Raw genomic sequence first — 13,056 nt, 5'->3', positions numbered from 1 at the left:
TCAGGGTGAGCATGGAACCCATCAGACTTGGTTTTTATGCTTACATGCTATGGTTGCATCATTGGTATTGGCAAGTAGTGTAAATTCCCGAAGAACATAATTTTACCCAATGGACAAGACAAATTCATTTAATTCATCTCCTGCATTAGAACACAGAAAAATGAGGCTCAGAGGGGTTAAATGACAGATTGCAAAGCCAGGGCAAGAATTAATGTTCTTCCTTCCTCCACACACTCGCCCACTTCAAATGTCCACATTTCCTCCCAGCCTGCTGCCAAGGTCACATTTTATGCTTTGATCTTACATCCTAAGCCAAGACCTTTTAGGGAAGATTTTGGAGAACAAAGCACATTTGCAAATATAAGACAAGGAAATTCGATAGCTGGTTCTTCTATAATAGAAATGCTTCCAAATGTTCAAAGTCCAGGAATTGTAATCTTTGGTGACCCAAAAAAGAGACATGTTGTCTAAAAGACTATAATCAAGGAGAAACTTTTTAGGTTTTACTTTTTGTTATTATGATTAGTACTCTACTTATGTTCGTGGCCAATTTGGAGAGAAACAAATACCTCAATAAAGAAATTACCTTGTGTATATGTGTTTAGATGAGTAAGTCATGGTGTCTTGATTATTTTAGTAATTGGGAACTTTAATAGTTGTGGCTTAAGAAGGTAATAGAAGAGAAAAGTTTTGCTCAGAGAATTTTTAAAGTTGTATTGGCCTGAGGCAAGAGTGAATATTTTTAAAGTTTTACCCAAAACTGTGTGGTTTAATAATTTAACTAAGTGTCCAAAAATGGTCTTGGAATATCTGATATGAAAGCCCAGAGGATGGGGTTATTTCTTATACACATGGACTCTGCTACAGCCCTCAATTTGCATTCCTGGCTGAGCCCTTGTCCTTCTCCTCTCTGCTTTTGAAATATGCCAGGTTGCTGAACTGATGTGTCACATACCCAAGCCAAAGCTCCTGTGGCTGCACCTGGGAGGAACATGCGGGCAGAGGAGCCAGGTTGGAGCAGAGCTACAGAGCAGCTGCAGGTGCTGGTCAGACCACAAAAGGGTACCAATGAGTGAAGCTATGCAGAAACCACATCCTCCTACAGTTATCCTACTGAGCTGGCCTCTTCATTGGAGCTGTTCCGCAACACTCTCATTCACAAGGGCAGAATGACAGACCAAGATGGGATGATGTAGTGTCAGAAGATATTCAACACATGCATACATTGGCCTTTTGCTTGGCTTCATGTTAGCCACTCGATGGTTCTCACCTTAAATATGGGACAGAAACTGAATCCTAGATTGCATGAGATAGTCCAACTATGTATCTCCTTAGCAACCTGTATTTCTCTGATTACAAAGCTCATTATGCTTTATTGTTATTGTGTGCTTACTTGCATGTATTCTCCGTCAGATTATAAACCTCTGGAGGCAGGGACAGGTTTAGCTTGCTTATCCTTCTATGTCCAGATCCTGGCCAGGATTATTAAAATATTAGATAAGAGAACAACTACGACTAAAATCAACAAAGGTAAAAGATAGTCCTGAAGATGGGGCTTATATTAGAAAGTCATGTGCAGGCTGTTTCTCTGTCTTTTTTTTAGATGCATTTTTAGTCCCCGTGATATCTGTTACTTCTTCCCTTTTCATGTCAATACATCTGCCTCTGAGAAAAGGAGCTGACAAAAGCTTAACGGCTAAGAGTATCTTGACAGGGACACACCTTTCTGTTACAAAGTGTAGTTTCAGGTATCAGTAGGCAGGGCTCAGGAGGTATTTCTGAGTTGGGAAGTCCCTTCCTGTTCCCTGGAATTAAACTCACAGTCAGATCAATACTTGAGAAGAAATATAAATAAGGATAAAACCTTATCTGAAGGCAAGTATTAAGCACAATTGTCTCCTAACACTCTCTCTGAGTTTTAATATAAGAGGAAAATGACACCATCTTAGATCTCATCATGAGCAGGCTTAGCCCAGAAGAGCACAGCACGTCAAAATGTGAGTTTCTCTACTCCAGGGAGCAAAGATCCTAGGAGAGGAAAGGGAGAAAGATGAAGAAGTTATGCAAACATTGCTATTCTGTCTATCATTTATTGCAGAGTTTTAAATAACACAAAATGTACCCTTTGACAGGGATACAGGAAGAAGCTAGCTTAATAGCTTTGTGAATCAATAAGGGGGTAAATTCCTTGGTATTTTTGTTGTTCTTTTTGTTTTAATATAGGATACTATCACCAAGGTTGTGTTCTGTTTATTTAAAATTCCATTCTCCTGAAGAATCAGACTATAAAAAGTGAATAATCTTAAAGGATGAGATGATAGGAGGGACGCCTGGGTGGCTCAGCAGTTGAACGTCTCTCCCTTAGGCTCAGGGCGTGATCCAGGGATCAGGCTCCCTGTGGAGAAGCCTGCTTCTCCCTCTGCCTATGTCTCTGCCTCTCTCTGTGTCTCTCAGGAATAAATAAATAAAATCTTAAAAAAAAAAAAAAGATTGAAGTGATAGGAAACATAGTTCCTAACCAGCATTACGAACAAGTTAAACCTTCCTTTTTAAGTCAAGAAAACCTTGGCACTTATTCCAACATTTGCATCACCTAGTCAGTGCTTTGGAACCAGTGTTCTGTAGTATAAATCTACTCATATTGATTTATTGATAAACATCAGGAAGAGAATAAAATTAAACTAGATATACATGCACAGAAAAAGTATATATTTTATTGTTAATGCTGAAGGGTGGGCGACTATTCCAGTCCAAAATATGCCACTTCAGCATAAGGATTACTTTTGAGTTAAAGTCACTTGAAAAACAGCAGATGTAAGAAAAGCATCCAGATCTTTTCTCTTCCTGAAAACAGGAGATAAGACTCCATTTGAAAGATGTCCTCTTTCTACTAGGAGAAAAGGAACATTCTTATTACCAAGGACAGGAAGACTGAGAGAATTCTGCACAAACAGATCTTGTTGAAATAATTCTGCTTTTCCTTTAGCCTCACCATACATTTTACATTTCCCACAGCAGCTTCTCTCTGTTACACCTAGTAGAAAAGCATTTAGGTTTTGCCATTTCTTTGGATCGTCCTTTCCACACAAGTGCTCCCATATCACAGAAACATTTGTATGTTTTCCTCTTGCAAGCAGTCTTTTGTGACAGAGACCCAGCCGAGACCTAAAATGGTCAGCAGAAGGAATTTTCCTCCCTTATAATGTTCTTGGAAATAAGAATTTCAACAGGAACATTAAATGATATATTGTACTCTTGAGTCTGTCTCAACAAAGCAAAGGAGAAAAGTTAGGCCTGGTATTTTCATCTGATGTAACCGGTCTTGCATTGACACTCATTTTCCTTTAACTTCTGAAAATGTATCTCTCAAATCTCTACACAATACTAATGTGTGACTAGGAAGACTGGAAGACTAAATTTGGAGTCATATCTAATAATTATAATATTCTTTGTACCTCAATGATGTTTCTTGACTATGTATTTAGGTAAGAGTGACCACCAAACAATAAAACAATGTCATCTTAAAACTATTCTCTTAAATTCATATTATTAGAGCTGAATTTCATTGGGACACATGTTTGAAAGGACTTTCTATTTTAAAGGAACAGCTTGGGCAGCTCGGGTGGCTCAGCGGTTTAGTTGCCACCTTCAGTCCAGGGCATGATCCTGGAGACCTGGGATCGAGCCCTGTGTCAGGCTCCCTGCATGGGGCCTGCTTCTCCCTCTGCCTGTGTCTCTGCCTCTCTCTCTCATGAATAAATAAATAAAATCTTAAAAAAAAAAATAAAGGAACAGCTATTGGTAAAATTATCTCATTAAAATTATTTTAAATTATAGCAAAGTAGATGAGAAAGACATGCTTTTAATATCTATATATGAGGTAGGCTGCCTGGGTGGCTCAGATGGTTAAAGTCCGCTCTGGCTCAGGTCATTATTCCGGGGTCCTGGGAGGGAGCCTCACATCAGTCTCCCTGTTTAGCGGGGACCCTGCTTCTCCCTCTGCACTTTTCTCCTGTTTTTGATCTCTCTCTCTCTCACTCTCTTTCTCCGAAATAAATAAATAAATAAATAAATAAATAAATAAATAAATAAATAAATAAAATCTTTTTTTTTAAATCTATATCTGAAGTATTAAGTAATTTAGACACTGTAAACTCAAGAGCCGTATAAAAACTTTATAATAAAATAATTTACCTTTCTACTTAATTGGCCATTAAATAATATCTATGTAAACTATATCAGTTTAAATGTGATTTTTTTTTTTTCACATCTGTTTTGGAGTTTCAAGACATGGTTGCCATTCTTGGTCTTAGTTTATGAGCAGTCTGTGGGTTTGCAGCAGCAAACAGCACAGGGAGATGCAGAGCCAAGCGAAGACTGGCAAGTGAGGCAGATGGCTCACTGGAATCCACGCTGGTCTGTCTACGGATGTTGAGGAAATAATGGAATAAGCTACTAACACATTCATTGTGTGAGAAATTTGAGATTTCATAACGGTGTTACCAAAGGTCGCAAACTGATCCCTTGCATTAGTTTTCTTGCAGGCAGTACCCAATATGCTGAATCAACTCATAGTCAGTTATTATTACGTGTAGAATGATCCTAAGTATTTAATGAGAACTGTGTCTGAAAACCAATAGAAATTTAAGTAGGTTCCTCCGCGGTTGGAAATACTGCACTGATTGAATGAAGCCTCTAGAGGGCACTCTGCATTCAGTTCAGGTAGAAACTAGTTTCTGAGGTTGCTCACATTTTCATTTTGAATTTTGAGGAAGAGAGTTGGAGAGAAAGAGAGGAGAGATGTGTAGTGTACGCATGTGTAATAATCGTAGTTCATCTGTTTATTTTCTTTAAAAATTTTTAAATTAAAATTGTGTTTCTTTTTTAGTAAATTTGTTTTTTTTTTGGGGGGGGGGTGTTTGTTTTTTAAGTTGCAGTCATTGTTTAACATTTATGTAATAGATTTACACCAAATAGATTTCTTCCTATACTAGTAAGTTGGTTTATTAAAGATTGCAATAGTCCATATTCACTTTTTTTTTTTTTTTTGGTAATGTTCATACGAAAGTAAAATTGATGAACCTGTAATTCCTTTTTTGTGCCAGAAATTAGGAAGTATTCAAAAGATTGCTTAAAAATGGGACAGTTTTGAGGGGCTCCTAGGTGGCTCAGTCGGTTGAATGTCCTACTCTTGATTTTGTTTCAGATCATGATCTCAAGGTCAAGGGATCAAGCCCTGCATTGGGCTCTACATTCAGCACGGAGTCTGCTTGTCTCTCTCCCTCTGTTCCTCCCCTAGCTCTCTCTCTCTCTCTCTCTCAAATAAGTAAATAAATAAAAATCTTTAAAAAACAAGTAGGACAATTTTAGCATTACATAAATAATGATAAGAGTGCATTACAACTCATTAAAATAGAAACTTATTAATTTATACTTATACAAATTTTAAAATAAACATGAATGGGGACAGGAGAAGTGTTTACATTGGAATGCCTACTAAAAGATACAGAAGAAATTATGGTGTTAGAAAACCAATATTTGGCAGTCATCACAGTAACAATTCAAATAAATATCAATGGATGCTAAAACTCGTGGCTAAAATTTTTATGAAGAATGGAATATTTGTATAATTTTATGAAATCTCCCTCCCCAATATTTAGTGACTACTGGAGGAAATACTAAAGAAAAACTTTACATTAGAGAATTTTGGCAAGCACCACCTTAGTCAAATTATCAAGGTTGAAATTACCTGTAATGAGAAAAATCCAAACTGTGATCATCTGATGGGATACATTAAATGCACACAGCTTCACACCTTTGCCATTATTGTCCAAAATGCATAATCTGAATCTAATTATGAGGGACATTAGCTGAAAGCCGACTGAGAGGCATTCTATTGACTATCAGGCCTAGAAAGTGTCAAGTCATGAACTTGACAAGCAAAGATCGGGGAACTATCTCAGATTGAAAGAGGCTTAAAATCATGAAAAATAAATGCAATGTATGATCCTGGATTGCATCCTTTTTTCTATGAGAGGGGTATGAAGAGGACAATTGGCAAAAAACTGAGTGGGTTTGAGGATTAGATGGTAGTATTGTGCCAATGTTCATTTTCTGATTCTGATGTGTGGCATTTTATATCACTTTGACATAGGATGATTTTAAGCTGAAGGCAATTTAGTGGAGACAAACACAGGAAGAACTTCTCTGCCCTCCCCTGATCTCCCTAAAAAGACAGCATACATTTCCCTTTGTGAAGGTGGCATAAATTTCATCCCTCTCCTGTACCAGGATGAGAAGAGAGACTTTTATCCACAGTGATGGAGAGCCAGCATGGAGATTAATCAGCATAAACAAATGTGACTAAACTGGACCTTATACCATTGGTTCCCCCTTATATTTCCTACTCACTTCTCTACAATTTATCTTCCCCTGATGCTCACACCCTCTTGCCTTTGTTAAGAAGTATAGATAGGCTCACAAATCTAACTGCTTCTTTAAGTTTCACTCACTTCTGTGAACCACTGTGCTAATAAAAAGATTAATAAATGTATATTACGTTTTTCCTGTTAAGCAGCCTTTGTCAGTTAAATTAGCAGGCCCCTGATACTGAACCTAAATGGGTAGAGGAAAAGGTTTTCTTCCTGGATAGGTGATTATCTTGTAGTTACCTAGAAGAATGTCCTTGGTTGTAAGAAATGCACGCTAAATCATCCAGTGGTAATTCATTTCTGAATGACACAGGAGTAGAAAGAACTTTGTATACTTATACATGTTTGGCAAGTTTGAAATTATTTTAAAATAAAATAAAAATAAAATCTGATTTGACACATATCTTATGCTCAATGTTGGAATCATTTTATAAAAATGAAATTAGCATTTCATTATATAGCAGACACTAAGACATAGGCCAATAAATCTTCTTTGAGATTTGTGAAATTTGTGCAAACCAAAACAAAGCAAAGATGATTAGGTGTCTTGTTTTACTTTTGTAAAAAGAATACAGAGGAAGAACATTTGTACAAATCATATTACTTTGATGGTCTGTTCCAGCCCTTCCAGAAGAACAAATGAGCTATTTTCGCCATAATATTTAAAACCCAGTTAGGAAAGAAAGAAAGAAAGAAAGAAAGAAAGAAAGAAAGAAACAAACAAACAAACAAACAAACAAACAAACATACACACTCAACAAAACCAAACAAAACCACCAAACTTTGAATTTCTTCACCTTTGCTCTGTAATAGCTGGCATTTGACCTCCATGTAGACTTAGAATAAATACACAGGTTCTGTTGAACTTTTCATATTGTAGAAGCCTACTTTTGGAAATGTGTAGAAGTAGGCTTCTATAATATGAGAATTCTCAGAAAGACTTTTTTCTCATTTAATTCCACAAATATTTCTGTAAAACTTCTTTGTGTAAGGCCCAATAACCTTCAAAATCAACCAAGACTGCCCTCATTATTTTGGATGAGTTTTGAAAAGAAAGAAATGTGCCTAAAAGGGATTTTGTTCTTTCATGAATTACATTTTTTTCTACATAAGGATATGACCTTTGACATCAGAGAATATTACAGGTGCTTAAAATGAGTTTTTATCACAGTATTATTTTTAGATGTAAAAGCTCTAAAGTTATATGGACCTTGTCTACTCATTTCTGAGTATCGAGAATGGATTATTTATCTGTAGGTGAAATGGAAAAAAGAAAACAACACTGGCTTCTCTTTGTTTTTACAAAGTATCAAACTATTGAATTAAGATGGGAATCATCAAGGGTCGTGATTATGTGGGAAACCAGCAAAACAAAACAATTTTATTATTTGATATAAAATTGGGTTTTGTTCTTCACACTTCTTTTCAGGATTGACATTAGAGCAACTCTAGTATTTGTATAAATGCAACTACACACACACACACACACACACACACACGCACACACACACACGAGACCAGAATAGGAATTACTAAAACTGAGTAGGTCAGAATATACATGGCAGCAGGAGTAAATCTCGCAGACAGCTGGTGTTTCAGAGATCCAGTGGAAAAAGGAAAATCTTCAAAGGCAAGGTAGCATTCTGCAGTAAAAACAGGGACAAAAGGGTAGGTGAGGTGACTGTTTTTATGAGTGATGACAGGAAGGATGAGAAACAGTAGCATTCCACTAAAGACATGACATTCACCCTCACTCAGGGACACCTGTTGAAATAAGACAAACATAAAGTCGGCCTAGCCGGGCTAGTCATGGGGATGACGGTGTATATCGAGCCCGGCATTGCACTCAACACTGTATATGCTTTATCTCATTCAATACATAGCAGTCCCTCCTGAGTTCAGAACTGCCTTCCTTGTCTTACAGCTGAGGAAACTGAGGTTCACAGAGATGAAATCATTTGCCAGAGATGAAATTTTAACTCTTACTTTCCATTGAGCAAGGATTATGTGTACAAAGGTGAAGCATTAGAATAAATCATAGTGACACTGGTAGAGGTAGATCTTTTAAAAAGTAGTTCTTTTTTCCCATAACAAGTAAGATTTAAAAGGGGAAAAAAAAACAATAAGAAAAGAAAGGGTCATATACAAGATGAGGTCCTGAAGAACTAAAAAAAAAAAAAAAATCAGGAACTGGTACAGGAAGTAATTGTGCGTGGTTGACTGTGTAATGGAGATCACAACACAAGTAGATTCAGAATTCCAGTGAGATTTGGAAAATAAAAAAATTGGTCAGACTATTTGTAGAAAGATGAAATCATATATCTCCAGGGGAAAGAATTAAGTTTTGTAAATGAAAAAAAATTGTTTAAAAATATGCATTCATGCTAAAAAAGTATGAATAGCTAATGAAGTCAAGTCTCAACAATGCTTAAGAAATAAATATGAATAATGAGTACTTTAATCTTTGTAATAAGTATTTTTTATAATAATTATTTAAGACTACAACTTTAATGCAGAAAACTTAGAATAGACTTTGGAATAAATATCTTCTTTATACACACTTTTTTTGTAAATTGGGTTTAGGGGTATATGAACTTCTATATTTTGCTTTTGCTGTTTAACGTATCATCAGAGTGTAAGGTCTTTTCCTTTAGTAAAGATATCCATGGGTACAATAGGAACTCAATTTAAAGCATTCAAGAATAAACATGAGCCAACTTGGTCCAAATTATGAGGCTTAATAAATGATAATAATATACAATGTATTTAAGTACCCGACAGGCAAAAACCAGCTAGACGGCAGTGAGACTATCGGTGCAATGCAAAAGCTGAGTATGGAAGTGTTGAATCACTATATCGTACAACTGAAACTAATATAACACCATATGTTAACAAACTGGAATTAAAATAAAAACTTAAAAAATTAAAAGAACAAGCAGATGGCTGTTCAGAGTTAAGAAACTTGATTTTCGACTTTCCTGTTAAAGACTTTGGGTGTTTCTTAACACCTAAGTCCAAGTGCAAGCACACGGAGGATCTATTCTAAGTCTGGCTGTATAGCTACACATAAACAAAAAAACTGGGATTCACCCAAAGATTCTGAAGGAATTTGAGGGAAAATTTAGGAATCTTCTTCAAAATATGTTCGCCATGATGAAAGAGACATGTGGACTACTAATCATATGTTAATTAACAAGAAGAGCCATATAAGAAAGTCAAAGACTTTATCTGTCAGTAGTGGAATTTCATGATATAGATCCACTAGTATGAAAGTAAATTTAAACTGTAGAAAGAAAACTTTCTGTACGGACAAATCTTGCTTCCCTGAATAAAGACACATGTGAAAACTTGACTAAGATTATAGGTAGGTAAAAGCAACTTTAAAAATTGAGTAGCAACAAAAATGTTTTGTCATGTTCTAAAAATCAGTTTCTAGAAAAGAAATGAAGGATATAGATAATAGATATATTTCTGGATCAGTATAAATATTTGGTTTCTCTTAGGGATCTAGGCTAGGAAAGATTTGGGGGTTTGCTTTTGTTTTTGTTTCTGATAAATTACCGAAAAGAAAAAGTAAGCAATGATGATGACATTTTTAAAGCCTTTTCAAGCCAAAATTCTAAAGCAAAAGCAATTAACTCCAGGAAAGATACACAAGCTGATGGGTAGCTTTGAAAAGTAGTACATGACTTTCATTGTAAGGCATTGCATTCAGAGAAAAAAAATAACCCAAAACATATCGTTTGCTTGTGAAACCGTCCTCACAGCTCTACAGAGCTTAAAAAAAAAGCAAAATAAAAAAAGAATGAAAAAAAAAATAAAGAATGACTAGATTTTATCATTCATCCATTTAGCAAATAATTATTGAAAACCCACTATGTGTCAGACGTTTTTCTGGATGGCTGGCACATTATATCAATGAACAAAAAAGAAAAAGAAAATTCTATTGTGGAAATTACACTTTAGGATTTCTTAAAAACAACAATAATTATCTGGCCTCAAAACAAACTTACAGTGAATCTGCTGCCAGGTTCATTAATAAACATGGCTCAGAAGATCTAGTCAGGGTCTGGAACACTGATCAAGAAGATTAATTGCTCTCAAATAAGTAAAATTTTAGTATATGTGTTTGAAAACATAAATAGGTTCAAGGAGAATGTTAACAAAATCATAAATTATGTTATAAGAACTATCCCTCTTCTCCACAGCGACTATGGTCTGCATTATGACCCTAGAGTTTATGTCATAAAATACACATAGTTCTGAAGTATTACATTTTTAAAATAAAAATGAGCAATTAGGGAGGTTTCTAAGAAAGATAATATCTTTAACATGTAAACTTCTCAAAAATTCTCTTGAAAAGGGTCCAGATCCCCTATGATGGCTAGAGACAGAGCATTGTGTGAAAATCTGGAGGGGTGGTTTGATGAAACTCTCCAACAAAATTAAAAAAAAAAACAAAAAAACTCCCAGGAGTCCCAAGATGCAGCATAGCAGCCCCAAGCAAGAGCACTATGCAAGGATGAGAGAGAGGAGACAGACATTTCAGGCCAAAATCAAAACAGAGAAGGAAAATCGAGAGACTCTCTGGAGGATGGGAAAGCTGGGAGGTGCTCTTGGGGCACCTCCGCAGGGAGCCAGCAAGGGCAAGAGCTAGGGGAAGTTCAGGAAGGTGTCTGTAATAGCTCCTGACAGCAGCTTTTCTTCAAAAGTGAAATAGGATGGCCATGAAGCCTGTGAGAAAAGAATGGAGCTCCTCTTGCAGCTTGCCAAGGCCTCTGCCCAGCAGAGGGAAACGGGCAGGGCACGCACGGACTCCACAGGTCCTGGCCAGGAGCTAGGGGTCAATGGACTAGAAGAGTGGCAACTGGCAACCATCGATTAAAAATTTCAACCCATGACAAGTTGAGAGATGTGAGATTAAACTTACAACCGAACTGATTTTTATCTGCCCAATTCTCCCACACTCAGCTGGAACACATGGTGTGTGCCAAGCTGCAACGCCTAGAGAGGAATGTTCCAGGGAAGAGAAAACAGATCGTGGAAGGAAACCCAAATTCACAAAGTCGAGACATGAAGCATCCCTTTGGTTACCCCCAAATAAGACAGGAAGCAGAGGGAGCTTGATCTCTTAGAGGTGACTTTGGTGCAGAGTAACTCACAGAGTGCAGTTGTCCTGGCTGCTGTGCAAGAGCTGGTGATGTAGGAGGCAGGGCAGGCTGGGATGTCCCCGTGTCCCCTTGCCACACTAAGAGCTCTGGGGTGGGCTGCCTGTACCCAGAAGGAGGAGCCCCTGTTTCTCAATTACACGAAGGCACTGCAACGGGCTAGTGGTGCCCAGGCAACTGTGTCCCCTCTCAAAAACCACAGTCAGAGGCAGAGCCCTTACCTGGCAACGCTGGGGTGGCATTGGGCATCTCCTCTGTTTGTAGGTTGAGGCATGGTGACCACTCTGAATCAGCCTCCTTACTGCCCCCACCTGGATACAGACAGGCTAAAGGAACCTCCTCTTGCCTCTTCTCACCCAAACAGGCAACACCCATCGCACCTGGGAGTGCTAAGCAATGGCAGTGGGTGACTAGGACAACTGCAGAAGAAATTTTACAAAGAAGACACTACGAAAATTACAAATTCCCTTTGCATAATCTTAAATTAAGAATAGGACACTTTGCAGTCCAAGATTTCTCAAAAACGTTATAGTAGGGCCCTCAGCAGTCTTTATTTAGACCCAATTTCTCAAAACTATACCTAGTTAGAACTTGTCAGGCTGAGGGGATTTTCCACGCTTCTGAGCAACGTTTTTCATCTTTACACAGAGTTTTGACAGTTGGCAGCTGCAGAGCCACTGGCAGTCTCTGGATGCATAAAGAGATCCCTGGGCGTACATGCCCTGACCAGCAGGCTTCCAGCTCGCATGGTGCTTTTGGTAACCACCAACGAACTGCTGATTAGAAAACTTCCTTTGCCCATGACTGAACAATATAATTGAAAAAAAAAAAAAAAAAAAAAAAAACCACCTCTGGCTGACACTTGCTGCTTGATTGATTTAACGACCAGGGAAATACTGCCAGCAAGCAAGCGTGCTGGGTATCCCTTCTTAAACAGATTGTGTGTGTGTGTGTGTGTGTGTGTGTGTGTGTGTGTGTGTGTGTTTTGCTTTTATTTCCTCAGAGAGCTTTTTGTTTCTTTTCATCCATTGGATTTCTGGACTCCAGTCTAGCTGGCCATTCCAAGTCTTCTGCTCAGACTCAAAGGAAAAAGCAGAACTGTACAGGACAATCATATATCTTAGGTAAACTAACCCAGAGGAGATTGTCACAAAGTGAAACTGTTCTTTGGATATGCTAGGTGAGAGTGAAAGTAAAGGTCACTTTTTGGTAAGAGACTCTAAATATTAGTGAGAATGGAACTGTGCGTTGGGGAAGAGAGTAGGAGTTGAAGGTCAAGGGGGAAATTTGGTGGCTGCAGTAACTATGGTTAATTTATGAATGGACTCTAAGCTACGTCAGTGCATGCTTCTGAGGAGCCTGAATGAGTAGGGGGCAAGAGAGGAAGTTTTGGGGTGTGAGGAAAGTCCAGAAAAGGTGCTAATCAAATGTTCCACAAAAGGGAACAACCGGGTAGC

General features: G+C 37.6%; 1 protein-coding gene across 3 annotated transcripts in view; it reads right to left on the bottom strand.

The window, feature by feature from the left end:
* Positions 1–13,056, bottom strand: part of TNIP3 (TNFAIP3 interacting protein 3) — a 103,137-nt gene that overhangs the window by 58,656 nt on the left and 31,425 nt on the right. The window contains exon 1 of one of the 3 annotated variants that reach the window (XM_072788555.1): positions 11,821–11,972. The exons of the other annotated variants lie outside the window; for them this stretch is intronic. Within the exon in view, the coding sequence (XP_072644656.1) occupies positions 11,821–11,873 (53 nt within the window). The 5' untranslated portion in view covers positions 11,874–11,972. Of the gene's footprint in view, positions 1–11,820; positions 11,973–13,056 lie in introns of those variants that run through there. 3 annotated transcript variants of the gene reach the window in all.

The sequence above is a fragment of the Canis lupus genome, chromosome 20 (genome assembly GCF_048164855.1).
Source record: "Canis lupus baileyi chromosome 20, mCanLup2.hap1, whole genome shotgun sequence".
NCBI classification, from domain to species: domain Eukaryota; kingdom Metazoa; phylum Chordata; class Mammalia; order Carnivora; family Canidae; genus Canis; species Canis lupus.
This window is presented reverse-complemented; position numbering and strand designations above follow the sequence as displayed.